We start from the raw sequence: 17,196 nt of genomic DNA, 5'->3' as shown, positions 1-17,196 counted from the left end.
TGTTCCATCACCAGCAGGCCACGCTTCAGCTACTCAGGTGGCTGTATCTTCATGCGTAGCTGCTTCTGTTGGTAGCTGTGTTCCTACAAGAGGACTTTACCTCTCCTAAGGCGGCAGCTCCATCTTCTTTTTGGCAAAAGGTTGTACTTCTTTTCCATTGGCGGCTACAAGAAGACTTCACATCTCTTGGGTGACTTCATATTCTACACAAACACCACAAGTATTGGTTTTCTATCAACCATCTACAAGTAAGTGATTTTCAGATTTGAGTAAAGTATTTTATGTTTAAATCTGATAAAGGATTCATCCCGCTCGGCCAACACCCGTTCGGTGCCGGGTTGTCCAAGCTATATTGGCGAACCTCGGTCCAAAGGTGCTGAGATCGGGAGAGCCAGGCGTTAGTACGAGAGCGCCTGTTTGTGCGTGGTCTCGGAACACCAGTGAGGCGCTCTCCGCGGAGTCCAGTGAAAGCACAGGACCGTAGAGATTGGACCACACTAGTGGTCGTTCTGCTTCGAGCTTCTACATCGAAATTCGAGTCTATTTGTTTGGTACTGTTTTCATATGTACATGGACATTATCTGGTTCTTGGAATCCATGGAGCATTGTATTTATTAAATACTCCCAATAAATATATCATATATTGAGGGGGGGGGTCGGCCCGTTCCGGCCCCAGTGCTGGTGTCCATCTTTCCATTTCATTTCATTTAAATTTCAAGTTGTTTTAAGTTGTCCATTTCAAATTTGTGGTTTTAAAGTTGTGCTATTAAGCGTGTGGGTGTCCAACGGAGTCTTTCCCACTTGACGGGATCGGTTTCATTGGTATCAGAGCACGATTGTTTCTCTTCCTAGTGGGGAAACGAACCTGTGTACTGGACATCCCGCTTTTAGCAAACTTAAAACACAATGGACAGCCAAGGCAACCCTTTGGAAGTGCCAAATTTGAGGGGTCCATCTAGTGCTTCTCGTGGGTCTGATGCCCTGCGTGGTAGGCACAAGCCCCTTGAAAGGGTTATGGATAGTGAATCAAAGGGTCAACTGTCTCCAGGAAAGACAGTTATGCTTGAACAAGAGCCTGATGCTATGAGGGCTGAAATGGAACATATGAGAAAACTTTTGTAGGCTCAAGAGCAAGAGTTAAAGTTTTTGCATGAAGATCCCCATCTGCAAAGTGCTATTGAAGCCAGGAAGGCTGATGCTATGGTTGATGTAACTTTTGAATCAATGGCTCGTGAAGTGGGCAAGAAACCAAGGGAGTTGGCACTTGCCTATCTCCTTCGCAAAGGTGATATCAAAGAGGGGGATGACGGAGAGCTGAAATTCAGAAATCCACCTCGTTTGAAGCATGGAGATCCCGCATCCCAGAGGCTGAAATCTTTTATGCAAAAGGAAGAGGTGACTGTCACCTCTCGTCATGCATCTTCTCCCCAAGGCACAAAGCCTGATAGATATATGTATGCCAGTGCTCATGGAGGGCATGAAAGTCACATGCATGCAAGATATGTATCTCATGGTGACAGGTCTACTTCCAGAAAAATTTTGCCTTCTGAGTTGTCTCATGGAGAGACAATGCCATATGCAGGTAAGTCACATGCATCTGAGTTTCGAGTTCGTGGAGCACATGCCACCGTGTCCCATGAAGCTTCTATGACGGCCCATGGAGTCCATGCAGACAGGGCTACCCCGTTGGAAAAGGGGAAAAGAAAAAGAGAAGACCATGAGCCTCATGCCAGGAAGCTCAAGGAATTCAAAGCAGGTGACAAATCTGTTAAATTTGATGCTTTTCATGGTGAACATGATGCTTCTAAGGTGTTAGCGTTTGTGGCACAGTTCGACATTGCTTTTAGCGATGAGGATTTCACAGAAAAATCAAAGGTGCGTCATGCTAGCATGTTTTTGAAAGGGACTGCTGCCCATTGGTGGATCACTGAAAAGATCACCAAGGATCCCATCTCCACTTGGAAGGAATTCAAAGACAGATTTTATGCTCAGTTCTTGCCACCCAATGCAGAGCAAACTCTCACTCAAAAGTGGGACAGGCTGGAACAAAAAGATAATGAGAGTGTGCAACAGTATGTTAACAAATTTTGGAAAGTGTTGCTGGAAGTGACTCCCTTCATGCAAATCACAGAGGATGAAAGAAAGAGGAAGTTTCGTTCTGGACTGCAACCAGCATATAGATCGAGTATTGAATTGCATCCAAAACATACGTTGCAACAACTCACAGCTTCTGCTCTTGCTACAGAGCAATTGGTGCTCAAGATTAAGCAGGATCAAGGAGGTTCCAAGGGGAAGGACAAGGCTGTCCCAAATCAGCAAAAGGGTGGACAGCCACCTAAAAAGAACTTCCGGGAGCCTTACAAGGGTGGTAAAGCTGAAAATAACACATCAAAAGAACAGGGCCCAAGGAAGAACAAATTTGGATTAACCCCGGAGCAAAGAGAGCAATATGCCAAGGATGGAAAATGCTTTTCTTGTGGTAGCAAAGACCACATGTTTCGGCAATGCCCAGATCGCAAATCAAAGCACGAGGACAAGCACACCAAAGCTAATGTACATGCAGTTCCTGATGTGCAAGGTAATACAGGTCATGATGCAAAAGAGCGTATGGTTTGCAAGGCTTGGGGGCAAATCAAGGATCAGCCCGCACTCTTTATGTTTGATGACTGTGCAACTGACAATTTCATCTCTATGCAAATGGCAGCTGCATTGGGTATTGAGGTTGAAAACATGGGACCTCAGATTGAAGCCGAAGCTGCATTTATTGGTAAAGAGGTGCAGGTTACCCCTTTGATAGGGAAGTTGCGCATCCATATACAGGGCTATCTTGATAATGAGCATTTCTTAGTTGCTCCACTAAATGGATGTGATGTATTGTTGGGCAAGCCGTGGCATCATAGGCTTGAGCCCCGCAAAGACTACAAGTCTAATATGATTTCTTTTATGCATAAAGGCGGCATGCACTTTATTGATGCTGGCAAAGAAGGGGATTCCATCCCAGTTGTATCACACATCCAAATTAATAAAGCAATGAAAAAGAGTCTTTCAGCGTACTTGGTTTTTGTTCGTGATAGTCTTGTGCCAAATCATCAAAATGTGGATGCTATGTCTAATGATAGGCTGAATTTTCTCAATGCATTCAACGACTGTTTTGCTGACTCGTTGCCAGGTGAATTACCTCCCCAAAGGCTCGAAGATCACCGTATAGATCTTGTGCCAGGTAGTTCTCCACCTAACAAACCCGCATACCGAGTGAGTGCTGCACAACAAGAAGAAATTATGAAGCAGGTAAACGAGCTTTTAGAGAAAGGTTTGGTTCAGCCGAGTTCCTCACCTTACTGCTCTCCTGTGCTTCTTGTTCAAAAGAAGGACGGATCATTCCGTATGTGTGTGGACTATAGAGCTTTGAACAAGCTTACCATCAAGAACAGATTTCCAATTCCACGTATTGATGATATCTTGGATAAGCTTGATGGTTCGGCTTGTTTTAGCAGACTTGATTTGAAGAGTGGTTATCACCAGATCCGAGTGGTGCCACAAGATGTCCATAAGACTGCTTTCAGGACAGCCTTCGGATTATATGAATTCTTGGTAATGCCTTTTGGTCTCACCAATGCTCCTGCTACTTTTAATCGTATGATGGATAGGATATTCCGACCCCATCGCAAGCTTACAGGAGTCTTCTTTGATGATATCTTGGTTTTCTCCAAGAATGAACAGGAACACAGAACTCATTTGGTCACAGTGTTCGAAGAGTTGCGGAAGCATAAACTTTTCGTCAATGCCAAGAAAAGTGAGTTTTTCCTTTCAGAGATTCATTATCTGGGACATATTGTATCCAAAGATGGAGTTACAATGGATCCTGCAAAGATCGAGACTATTCGGAATTGGCCCGAATTGCAAAACGTACATCAAGTACGTAGTTTTCTGGGATTATGTTCGTATTACAGGCGTTTCATAAGGCATTTCGCCATGATTGCCACTCCTCTACATGATCTCACGAAGAAGAAAACTGCTTTCAAATGGACTTCAAAGGAATAGGATGCTTTCTTGCAGCTCAAGCATGCTATTATATGTGGTCCAGTATTGATTGTTCCTGACTTGCACAAGTCATTCGTGGTTGAATGTGATGCTTGTGGTGATTGCATAGGAGCTGTCCTAAATCAAGAAGGGCATGCAGTTGCATACGAGAGCCCTCGTTTGCATGATGCTGAGCTTCATATGGATATCTATGAGAAAGAGCTCTTGGCTGTAATTCACGCCTTAAAGATTTGGAAACACTACCTTCTTGGGGCTGAATTTGTAGTCAAGACAGATCATCAAAGCTTGAGATACTTTCTATCTCAAAACAAAGCTTTCAGAGAAGCAGATGAGAATGGCAAATTTTCTTTCCATGTTTCATTTTCAGATTGTGCATACTCCAGGAAAGAAAAATGTAGTGGCCGATGCACTATCTAGGAGGCCTTATGTTGCTGCAGTCTCAGTGGCCTCTCATGGAGATCTATCTGCTATGAGAGATTTGTATCATTTGGATGCAGATTTTTGCCATATATGGACTGATTTGATGGCTGGTCGTTCCCATGCCTCTTATGTTATCAACGAGGGATATCTCATGAAGGATAATTGCCTATGTGTGGTAAAGGATTTACGTCCAAAGGTTATGGACGAATGTCACGCTCCACCATATGCTGGTCATAGAGGTATTATGCCTACTACTCGCATGATTCAGAGGTATTTCTTTTGGCCAAGCATGCGTAAAGACATTGAGGCTTATGTGCGTGCATGTATTACTTGCCAAAAGGTGAAATTTGACAGGCAAAAACCTCCAGGTTTGCTTCAGCCATTGCCTATTCCCTCGCAACCTTGGGAAAGTATCACGATGGATTTTATTATGGACTTGCCTAGATCCCAGCATGGGAATGATGCTATTTGGACTATTGTGGACAGGTTTAGCAAGCAAGCTCACTTCTTGCCCGTCAAGAAAACCATCAAAGCTGATCATATGGTAAAGCTTTTTCTTGCTAATATTTTCAAGCATCATGGTATGCCTAAATCCATTATTGGGGATAGAGATCCCAGGACTACAAGCCTATTTTGGAGGGCTTTGTTTGATAATATGGGTACTAAGCTTGAGTTTTCATCAGCTTATCATCCCTAAACGGATGGCCAAAGTGAAGCTGCAAATTCAGCCGTGTTGGATTTGTTGAAGTGTTATGTAGCAGATCAAAAGAGTGCACGGGAGAAGTATCTTCCACTTGTTGAGTTTGCCTACAACAATACAATCCATGCTTCCACAGGAAAGGCTCCGTTTGAGATTATTTATGGCAGAGTGGTCTTGCCACCCATCCTTCGTACTAAGGATGAGATTTTTGCAGCTGATGAATATGTTCGTGACTTAGATGTTGCCTTTGGTCAGGTGCGGACAGCCATTGCAAGATCTCAGGATAAGCATAAAATGGCTGCTGACAAGCATAGAAGGGACATGAAAGTCAAAGAAGGTGATTGGGTATTGCTGAAATTTGAGAAGGCTAGGCTTCGCAAGAGGCCAGGACGAGAAGGATCATATCCTAAGCTTTCTCCTCGCTATTATGGACCCTTCAAGGTGATTCACAAGATCAATGAAGTGTCCTACAGGCTTGCTTTACCTAGTCATTGGAAGATTCACAATGCTTTTCACGTGAGTCTATTTCGGAAATATGTGGGGCCAGATCCTGATGAGCCTGTCACAGAAGATCCGCCGGAGATTGAAGAGCTTGAGGAGATCCTCCAGCCAGAACAGATTGTTTTTCACAAGGAGAGAAAGCTACCTGCAGGAAAGCTTTCCAGGAGATACCTTGTGAAGTTTAAGAATTATTTGCCTATTGATGCCAAGTGGGTAAATGAGGATTATTTTGCAGATTATCCACAATTGTTGCAGGCATATCTTAAGGCTTTTCAGTTGAGGTCAACTCTTTAGAAGCCCGGGGGGATGTCACCAATTGGCCGACCATTTGGTCCATCTCCAGTTTTTGCGTCTCGTTCACTTGAGGCCAGGACGGTGTCTCATGTGAAGAGGCCAGTATTTTTGCTGACATGGACGGGAGCCAGACTGGTGCCACCCGTGTGTTAGCAGGTTGGTGTCGTATGGACGGGAGCCAGACCAGTGCCACCCGTGTATGACCTGGACTGTGTTCGATCCATGGGACTGTCACGCCATGGAAGAGCCAGTATTCGTGCCGTGTTTTGCCTATGGGACTGTCACACCATAGGGAAACTCGTGCCTGGAACTGTGTCTTACCTATGGGACTGTCACTCCATAGGAAGACCAGGTTTTTATGTTTTATGTCGTGCCAGTTTTGTGCCGACAGATACTTTGTACTTGTTCCATGAACAGGAGATATGTCCATGTTACTATTTGCACATGCACACATATTTTGCATGTTTGAAACTGTTTTTCGCATGACATGTATTTGTGTGTTTGCCTGCCTGACGTGTTACTTACTGAGCGGGGACGCCTGCCAGTGAGTCGTGAAGTCTGCTCTGTATTCTGACAAGTTTTGGTGCATGTGAACAGGTGGTAAGTATGTCGCACTTGTTGTTTTAATGTTTTATATTCTAACCCTTTATTTTATAAGGTTAGGTGTTCACATTTATTTAAAAGTGGGCACCCCCTTTGGGCACCCACTTTGGGGCCAAGGTGGGGAGCCCCACTTTTAAGTGAATGTGGGGGTGGGCATGGTCACCTACCCCCACTAGTTCCCCCACATGCATGCGTGGGTATCACTAAAGTTAAACCCCACTTTAATTTTATAAAAAAAAAGGCTTTCACCTTCTTACGTAGAGAACCGGCGACCACCATCTCTGCGCATATTTCCAAAAGCGGCTACTGAACTGATGCGCATAATTCATCCAGGCGACTTCTGAAACCACTGCACGTACCCTCTCAGTCGGCTGCATACTCAACGCCATCTTTTCCTCAGGTTGAACCAGGCGGTTGCAACCAGACGGCTGCTTTAATTGAAGCTGGCAGCTGCGTTGATTCACCAGCAGCCTGCCCTCTTCGCCTGGCAACTAAACTTACTGCAAACTGGCTGCCATCTCCTACTGTACGGCTACATCTGCTTCTGGCGGCTGTTTACCCACAGGCTGTGCTGCCTAGTTATTTTGCAGGCAGGCGTAGGCCATCTTCAGCAGCATATTACAGCAACCAGCTGTGTGACCATCACCAGCCGACCATGAACATACTTCTCCAACACGCTGCACTCTGCAGCCGGGCTGTTGCTCCATCACCAGCAGGCCACGCTCCAGCTACTCAGGTGGTTGTATCTTCATGCGTAGCTGCTTCTGTTGGTAGCTGTGTTCCTACAAGAGGACTTTACCTCTCCTAAGGCGGCAGCTCCATCTTCTTTTTGGCAAAAGGTTGTACTTCTTTTCCATTGGCGGCTACAAGAAGACTTCACATCTCTTGGGTGACTTCATATTCTACACAAACACCACAAGTATTGGTTTTCTATCAACCATCTACAAGTAAGTGATTTTCAGATTTGAGTAAAGTATTTTATGTTTAAATCTGATAAAGGATTCATCCCGCTCGGCCAACACCCGTTCGGTGCCGGGTTGTCCAAGCTATATTGGCGAACCTCGGTCCAAAGGTGCTGAGATCGGGAGAGCCAGGCGTTAGTACGAGAGCGCCTGTTTGTGCGTGGTCTCGGAACACCAGTGAGGCGCTCTCCGCGGAGTCTAGTGAAAGCACAGGACCGTAGCGATTGGCCACACTAGTGGTCGTTCTGCTTCGAGCTTCTACATCGAAATTCGAGCCTATTTGTTTGGTACTGTTTTCATATGTACATGGACATTATCTGGTTCTTGGAACCCATGGAGCATTGTATTTATTAAATACTCCCAATAAATATATCATATATTGAGGGGGGGGTCGGCCCGTTCCGGCCCCAGTGCTGGTGTCCATCTTTCCATTTCATTTCATTTAAATTTCAAGTTCTTAGTTGTCCATTTCAAATTTGTGGTTTTAAAGTTGTGCTATTAAGCGTGTGGGTGTCCAACGGAGTCTTTCCCACTTGACGGGATCGGTTTCACTCGGGAGGGTCGTTTACTGAATAGACCATTAAAAGTGCTGAGGAACAACCACTCTTGCGGACCCACCGTTTCACTTGAAGAGGTGAAAGGGTTGATGTAGAAGGTTGGTCTCTGATTTCTTCGAGAGCCACAAGCATATCATTTTGAGCAAATTGTATAGAATGGTTCCGGAAACTGATCAGGGGATCATATTGATACAACCATTCTTGACCAAGAATCATATCATAATGTGCCAAATTCATGACTTGGAAATCCAATTTGTCACGATAGTGCTGAATTCGAAAGGAGAGGTGTTTGACAATGGTGTTACACGAGGATGTGGAACCATCGGCAAGCTCTACTTCATAAACAACATTACTTGGAGAAGTTCGAATCTTCAATCTTTGAGTCAAGGTGGTTTCCACAAAATTATGAGAACACCCACTGTCAATGAGCACCTGAATAGGGTGACTGGAAATAGAACCTTGAAGAACCAAAACTTGAGTAGACCGCTGAGGCAACGGTGAAGAGGCAGGTTGTGCTGTAGCAGTAGCGGTGATTACTGAAGCATGTGCAATAGCATGGTGATTAACTGCACGCTTGCCTTTGTCAGCAACTAGGGGGTTTAGCATTAGAATTCTGTCGATGAGTTGGTCTTTTGGGCACTCAAACCAACGATGAGGTCCATTACAAATTGTGCATAATCCTGTCTTTTGTTGATCCCGTCCAGAAGGAACAGTAGAAGGACGAGGATTGCGAGATTGGTCACGTCGTTTGTCCTGTCCACGATCCGAACTGCGTGGTTGGAAGGAGTTAGGACGTCGGAACCGAAAAGAGGGATCGGCGAGGTTGTTGAGAATTATTCCATTGAGGATTAGGCCGGGAGTTAGAAGAGCCAGATGTCTCTCTGCGACTGTCTCGGCTCATACGAGATCCACTGGCTTTCTGAAAGTCATTAGTTCGACCGGAAGAGGTCGAATTTCGAGAATTAATGTCTGCAACACGCTCGGCATATCGTATGGCATCGGCAAGATCGACAGGGTTATATTTCTGGACATCGGCACGCAGTGTGGGGTTAAGCCCTTCAATGAAGGCATGAAGTTCGTCCGCTGGGGACAAAGAATCAATCTCCAGTATCAAGTTGGTGAATTGGGAGATATAAGAGGCCAAGGAACCAGTTTGGTCCAAATGGCGTAAGCGAGTACGGGCTTGGAAATCCGCATTGGCAGGTATGAACTGCTTACGGAGGAACCGCTCGAATTTTTCCCACGTTGTAACCGTTTTTCCAGAGTGCTGTCGTCGTTGCCACCATAATAAAGCAGTGTCTTTGAGGAGGGATACCGCAAAAATCACCTTTTTGGAATCAGAAAGGGTCATGGATTCAAAGTATAACTGCAGTTTGTAGAGCCATTGGTCTAAGATGCGCTTATTGCGCTGACCACCATAAGAGTCAGGGGGTTTAATTTCCAATTTCTTTGTTTTACTGGCTTGTCTGCCAAGCTAAGCAGGAGGGAATGTCACATGCACTCTGCATTGTAGTGCATGGTGACAAACTGGCTCATCATCATCAGTGCAACATTGTAACAGTATTAGTTCCATTCAGGATGATATTTGTCGTATGCCGTGACCCCATTGTTATCCTCACTCCAGGATAAGTCAGGCACAAGCTACGTAGGTCATTCTCAGCCATAGCTAGCAAGTCATTCATGCATAGCATCTAGACCATTGCAGGAACCCCAGATACCATCCAGTATTTATCAAGATATTTACTAGGATTTTTTGGGTATTTTTCCCCAGCATTTTTCAGCATTTTATACACATTTATGTATTATTTATTGGACACGAGCAGTTGGCCAGCTCAGTAGCCAGCCGACTGGCTCATATGGTCCATATATATCGAGCCCTTGCATAATCATTCATTCATATTCAGCCAAGGAGCATTCAGACGCTTAGCATCTTCAGCACAAGGAGCAAAGCAATTGCAGTTTTCAGCCTCCTCATCTCAGCGTTTTCCTCCTACAGCAGTAGGCGCCTCAATGCACGAGCATTCAGCCATCTTGCATTAGTAAAACGCAGCAGTTCAGCATTCAGTCTTCAGTCCACCTTGCGTTTTCTGCATCCATACAGTTTTCAGCATTCATCTCATCATCGTTTTGCTCCAGCCACTTGGTGAAGGTAAAACGCAGCATTCATACTCAGTCTAGAACAGTCCCAAACAGCCCCTCTCTCAGCCCTAGCTTTGCATCCCTCCCTCATTCCATTGCGAAGAGTGCATAGGCTCGATATTGGTGGATATCTTTGGTGTTTCTACGGTAGTGCACAGTTCAGCCCAACACTTGGTCTTCAGAGGTCTTGCGTTTGGCTTATCGTCAGTCACACCGTCCGTCTCTTTAAAGATAATAAAGCAAATACTATCTCGGTAACGAGATAGGGGGCCCTTCAGTGGGTAATTCGGGACCCCATACGGTGTACAGTTCTCATCTTTATCTCTCATATCTCTCTAAAGTTTGAAGTCTTAAAGTGGATTGCTAAACTCGTAAAACTCAGGATACAGAAGACGGTGTGAGCATTTGTGTGACAGGATCTTGGATCTCCCCTCTGCTGGGGCGAGTGCTGACTATACGGCAGATGGTGGAATGTGCCTGGAGGCGTTCCACCTCTGCGGCGAGGCTCGCTTCCTCTTTTGGCGAAAGAGAAAGCGTGATGGGGGTATCCTCAGGGGCGGGCGAGGGGGCTGCGGAAGAGTCCCTCTGAGGTGGGGCGGGAGGAGCCTCCATCAGTGTCTGAAGCTTTGACGGAGGCGAAGCGTAAACGGAAAGCCCTGTAGGAACCGAGCTGCACAAGAGGCGGAGCGGGGAGGGGCGGAGGGGGGAAAGGCAGAAGACAGCGGAGGAGGGGGAGAACAAAGGGGGGCGGAAAGAAAATGAGGGGAGGGGATTAAAACAAAGGCGGCGAAAGGGCGGCCCGGGGGGGGGGGGGGGGGGGATGAAACACGAAAAGGGGGGGGGGGGAGAGGGCGAAGGCGGGCGGAGGGGGCGGGTCACGCGGGTCACGGAGAAAGGGGAGAGCGCGAAGGAGACGGAGAGGGGGGGGGCTGGCGCGAATGAGCCGAGGCGCGCTTTGGGGGGGGGGGGGGGCGAATGAGCAGAGGCGGGGGGGCGCTAATGAGCAGAGGCGGGTGTGCGTGCATGCTGCAGCGCGAGTAGGGGGGGATGGAAGCTTCAGCGAGCGAGGATCAAATAGTTTTTGCTTGGATCTTTTCCTTTTATGGAAGGGCATTTATATGGACACCGTGTAGCTGAGGAGAATGTGACACACCTCACGTGGTGTGCACAGAGGATAGCATGTACAGGCCCATGGGCAGGCACATGTGCCATGTGGTAGGTGATAAACGTTGTAGCTCGTGGACTGGCCGACAACAGTAAAACAAGCTGACTAGCATGTGGAAGCATACTTATAATACGTACGTAGCATATTCGTCATTTCCATCAGCATTTGTTCGGTGTTTGGGGCCTACAGAGTGATTCTCTATCAGAAGGGCTAGTCAAGGGACCTTCATTAGAGCATAGGGCTGCAACTTGTCGTCTACAATCTCAGCTGCTCTTTTGTACTTGAGATTCAGTTGTAATACTTCTTCTTGTACATAATACATGATTGTAGTTTTCGGACTTGTGTGTGTGCTGTGTGATTCCCCCACACTTCTTTCTATCTCTGAAAACCTGCATCTCTTGCTGCCATTGGGTGAGAATAGGTTCGTCTTCAATGATGGGTTCATCCGCCATGGTAAGGGATGGAATTGGATTGCTTTGTTGCAGCTCGTGTTGGTGTTGGTGTTGCTGTGCTCTAGTGAGAACCATTGTTGGGAGAGCGAATGGGTGCCATGGAGGAAGGTCGGGGCGAGGTTGTCAAGGGGGGAGTAGGAATAGACCACCCGGTGTAGCGGGGGCGACCAGAGGAGAGAGTAAGGGACCGGGGCTGGCAGCCAGTGGTGAAGGAGTGGGTGTCCGAGGAGTATATGTCGGTGTTGCAAGTTGGACACTGTAAACCAAAGGAGCATGGTCCGGGTATGTACTGATCTCCTGAAGTTGTGAAGGCAAAGAAGACACACGCAAGTTCTTACACAGGAAAGACGACAAGGGTATGTGGATTTGGTTTCCTATTGAGATCTTGTTGTGGTTCAATAAGTCAAAATCAAATGGTGCATATGCTTAAGGTAATCAAGCTTAAGGTGCATATTCTTAAGGTAATCAAGCTTGTATTTTGAATGGTGATTCATTTGATAATATTGGACATATTTTGAATTTAGCTCTTGTCTGTTGTAAATCCTTCAAACGGGGATGACTGGTTTGAGGTGCTTTGGGGTCTATCATTTGAAAGCATAGAGTTTACTAGCACATAAGCACACAAGTGTTCTGCAGTTTGGATCCTCATTTGTTCATCTCAGATAATCATGGAGTCCTCCATCAAAGCGAGCGACTCTTAGGGTGTTGGATGGGACTTGTGATTATACTTACCATGTACAAAACTCATAAAATCATGTGCTAGGTGTCGAATAGAATCTAGCACACATGCCCTCAGGGATTACCTTGGCATCTGCAGTCCTGTGGACATCTAGAGGCATTAAAATTTAGGCAATGTCCACACAAGAAAACAAGTTCATGCATGCATGACACTCCCAATCAGACATGTTTAATTTAAAAGCACAGTTCAATTAACGAACTACAGGCAATCTCCAATGTAGTACTGTCTGTTAGAGAAAATATGGACCGATTGCGGACAATCTACAGTGCCATCCAATCTTCTCTGAGTGTTTCTTATAGCACAATCTCGGAGATCTCTGCCAAGTTGGTGACACGCATAGTACTCCACAAAATGGTAATAAAACATTGTCAGGAACACAAAATTTTGAAGTTTATGTAACTGTTGGGATCCATGGGATCCCATTTGCAGAGATGAGAGATGGTACTTTTACAAGAAAAGTGACTTCTTCAGAAGAATTGTACTTCTGGATTAGTCCCATAATGATCTTGACATGGACCATGTGCTCCTCTATGGCTTCTGCCTTGGCCTCACTACTATGCATCTTCAGATTCAGGCAGAGCTTGTTGATGTGGTTGATGCAATCATAGTAGAATCACTGTCTGGATGTCTGGAAAGCCTCTTTTTTGAGAGTGACAAGGAAACAAAGCTTTTCGGCTAGTATCATCCTTTCCATCTTTAGTCATTACTTGCCTTGTCCTGGCCTATCCATCTGCAAGTTTGATAGTTTGATTCCTCCTTTGAGGGAAAATTTGCAGTCAGCCTTCTTCAAGCTTGGGATACCCTGAAACCAGCCCTTGTCCGGTTCTTGCCCACCACAGATGAGGAGTGCTTGTGCCAGCAAGCCTTGTTTTGGACCCCCTACAAAAACCTTAAGTGGAAAGTCTACTGCTGTTCTTTCCACTTCAAGTGGCTCCTTAACTCCCCAAATATTTCTGTTCTTGCTATTTTTGAGCTTCGATTGTGAGATACCTTTGAATGAACTCTGAATGCAACAAATTGAGGCCAGAAGAATACACGACGGAAAAATAATCGGAGAAATTGCGAGTGACAGAAGTTTTAAAGCTGAAGCAATGTAACAGGACCCTGGGTCAAAACTGATCAGGGCAGCATCAGTCGAAGAAGAACAAATTTATGACGTGTTTCCTATACTGGATCTCTTAAAAACGGTAGTGTTGGAGTCGTGATATGTCACATGCGGAAGCTCTGGGAGTCTTCTTTCCACCCTAAACACCATCTTGGAACAACGTGATGCAAAACGCAAGCGAGAGAGAGAAATGAAATGATATATTAACGTCTTCAAAAGGCCAAAATGACCTATGAGACCAACAAGGTTACAACAATTGGTGGATCTGATACAATGTCTGTAAAAAAAGCTAAAACAACTAAACAACTAACTGAAACTGAAACAACAACTATGAGGAAAAGTAAGGTACTAGGAGCTCCTAATGGATAACATGTGGGAAGGAAAACTCCAGCAACAAAGGTAAGCATCATATACATCACTATCCAAAGATCTAGGAGCTCCTAATGGATAACATCTGGGAAGGAAAACTCCAGCAACAAAGGTAAGCATCATATACATCACTATCCAAAGATGTCTCTCATCGGTCGATGGCGGATATCCTCAATGTCCTCCATGGTGAGTACTCTGACTGGACGTCTCCCATGCCGTGCTAGTATGGTCCTGATCCTCTGTTGTAGTCTCCGCCGGTGTCGAGATGGGACCGCCCCAGCTCTATAGCCCGATCAATCAGTGTACCTGTGGTGCGGCTATACCCTGGGACTAGCTGCAATGGCTGTTGGCTTGATTGCTAAATCTATGGTCGAAAGAAGTCTGTAATCTGCCTCTGTAGGTGTCTCTCCCTCTCTGATCCCCTCCCTCTCAAGAGACCCGAGAGAGAGAGAGAGAGAGAGAGAGAGAGAGAGAGAGAGAGAGAGCTGGGTTTCAGTATATTTATATAGTACAAAAAGGCGTACATCATGGAAAGCCTTTGGCTGCCCCTCAAAAGGTGGTAAACACCTAGTCTAAATCTAGTCTATTGACCCTACTTCCTAAAGGAGTGAGTGCCTCAACCAATGGGCAAGTGTGCCTTTTATAGGCCTTGGCAATCCCTTATGGACTGGCCGTCCTGCTGTCGGCCAGGTCCATGGACAAATAATCCCTTCTTACTGCAGCCGACAGAAACATATCTTATCTATGTGCTGGCCGACAGCCTCCTGAGTCCTCCACAAAGTATTCCTGCCCATACTAGTAGCACAAGCTCCTGTATATCTGGTTCTACCTGGTTCTTTATCTGTTGCCCTTCAAGGAAATAGCCTTGGGAATGAGCATGCACATGTCTTGCACATGACATGATAAGTGCTATAAAGTACCTTTCTTCAAATTCATTTGATATGGACTACAAAAGTAAAATAAAATGTATGGTCTGACTTCCCACTAAATGCTCCTTACATTCATGATAAAGATTCACAGAGCATGATTGTTCGGATATTCTTAGATCAAGCATGGAGTACTCAACATTTACTCTAAAATGGGTTCTCATGCAGGTGGCTGAGCGAGCACTTTTGTTGTGGAATAGTGAACATGTTGTGAGCTTGGTTGCACAAAACCGTCGAGTGATTCTGCCTTTGATCTTCAGCGCCCTGGAGAAAAACTCTACCAGTCATTGGAATCAAGCCGTGCATGGTCTAACACAGAATGTGAGAAAGATGTTTCAGGACTTGGACACAGAGCTATTCCAGGAATGTGTGAAAGCCTATCATGATGAGGAGGCTAAGGCAAAAGCTAGAGAAGAGCAGAGGGATGCGATTTGGAAACGCCTGGAAGCAGTAGCTGCAGCAAACACTAGTGCTGGATTTGTGTTGGTCACATGAAGTCTAGCCCGATGCCTGCATCACTGCAGCTGGGCATCTGCGCTAAGACAAAATGAGATCCAATTGTTGTGCCCAAAAAGGGTAAGAGGTTTTACATTGTAGAATTACGCACTATTTAGCCCCCCAAAGACTAGTGGGTAGGAGGAGAAAGCTTGGCCCTATGTTGAAATTGGTCTCTGGCAATGAATGGCAGACAGAGAAGTGTAATTTAAATATGTGGTGGTTTATGCTTTTACTTACAAGCCCTTGGTATGTCATCTAAGCTATGTTGTTGTCTGGGTCAATAAGTGTCGTCTCCATGTATATTTCGATTGTGTGGTGTGAAGTCTATTGACAACCCTTCCAAAAGTCATGGTTTAAGCTTGGTTTGGCATGCATCACATCCTTGTATCAAGCAGTGTTTGTTGTCAAAGAGTGCCTGCACAGCTTGCAAATGAGGGAATAAAGATTGAAGAGAGTATTGAGCTCTCAATGGAGGTGAGGGAGTTGGTGTGGGAGAGATGGATTGCATGAATCAAGTGTTTGATAGATGGCAAGATGTTTTTTTTTGGTTGGGGAGACGGGTGGGTGTGTGTGTGTGTGTGTTGCAATGGATACAACTGTGAGAATTCTCTTTAGATTTGTAATCACCATAGTTTTTCCTTTTAAACACAAGATTTGTATATGTTCAGGGCTAATTGAAAAGTTAATTGTTTATGATGGTTTTTACATCTTAAAAATTGATGAGGTTGCACATTTCAAGGATTGCATTTGTTAGTAAGTTGGGGCTTTGTTATAGAAATATGTTGTGGTCTCGTGATAGAAATCAGGTGAAGGCTAATGTATTGTTGGGATGTATACTAGCATTTCCGTTTGGTGGCAAGTAACTTGGGAGTAGAGCAAGTTATCATCAGAGGAAGAGCGGCACACTTAAGTAAGTTAACAAGACAAGATGAGGATGCTCTTGGCCGTGCACCCGCAAGCAGCAAAGCCAAGATTCATGAAACAAAGCCATCTCGCTCCTTGTAAAAGTACAACTTGGGTGCTTTTCACGGGGGTCTTATTTCATCAGAGAAGGTACGAGGGCTAAAGCCAAGATTGATTTGTTTTGACGAAGAGAGTATTCTTAGTAAGGGATTCTTGATGAAAGGCCAACAATGGCTATCATAGACAAGAAAGGCCAACAATGGCTATCATAGACAAGCCATTAAAAAGCTGAGAAAATTATGAAAATTATCACATGAGAGCGCAAACTGGTTTTAAGAGGAGTTACTCCATCTCGTATCAAATAATCACTTTGAGAGCCATTATTTATTGAGGAGGCATATGGCGCTAAGGAAGAAATTGTTATACTAGCTGCAAACATTAACTAGAGGAAAGGAAGGTGGCTATGGCACAAATTCAAGAGGCAAGAAATAGGATGCTTTTAATATGGGAAAGTTTGCATCAACGAGATGTCACATGCCAGGGTGTAGGTAATGACAGGTTAGAGTTGCAATGGCACTTTGTGGATAGATCCTAAATAATCTAATGACAGTTACACAAATAGAGACATCACTTTCATATAGCTCTAGACACAGTAGTGTCCACCTATTGGAGCTTATCATATTTGTGTCACCTTCTACCTCAGAGTCTCAAAACAACCCAATTGACAAGTAGCAGCTCATGCAAAGGTTTTCTTTGGAATGCCAAATGCAGGATGTTTATTATGAACACTATGTGGTGTACTTTGCATTTGTTACGTTTTCT

General features: G+C 45.1%; 1 protein-coding gene across 1 annotated transcript in view; it reads left to right on the top strand.

Moving 5' to 3' along the window:
• Nucleotides 1-15,707, top strand: part of LOC147610629 (serine/threonine protein phosphatase 2A 57 kDa regulatory subunit B' beta isoform-like) — a 28,282-nt gene extending 12,575 nt beyond the window's left edge. The window contains exon 2 of the mRNA XM_086786132.1: nt 15,142-15,707. Coding sequence (XP_086642258.1) covers nt 15,142-15,468 — 327 coding nt within the window. The 3' untranslated portion in view covers nt 15,469-15,707. The remainder of the gene's footprint in view (nt 1-15,141) is intronic.
• Nucleotides 15,708-17,196: the final 1,489 nt, after the last annotated feature.

This window comes from Cibotium barometz, chromosome 49 (assembly GCF_041138505.1).
Source record: "Cibotium barometz isolate CiBa-2024 chromosome 49, ASM4113850v1, whole genome shotgun sequence".
Taxonomy (NCBI): domain Eukaryota; kingdom Viridiplantae; phylum Streptophyta; class Polypodiopsida; order Cyatheales; family Cibotiaceae; genus Cibotium; species Cibotium barometz.
Note: the sequence above shows the minus strand (reverse complement) of the source record. Positions and strands in the feature narration are given on the sequence as shown.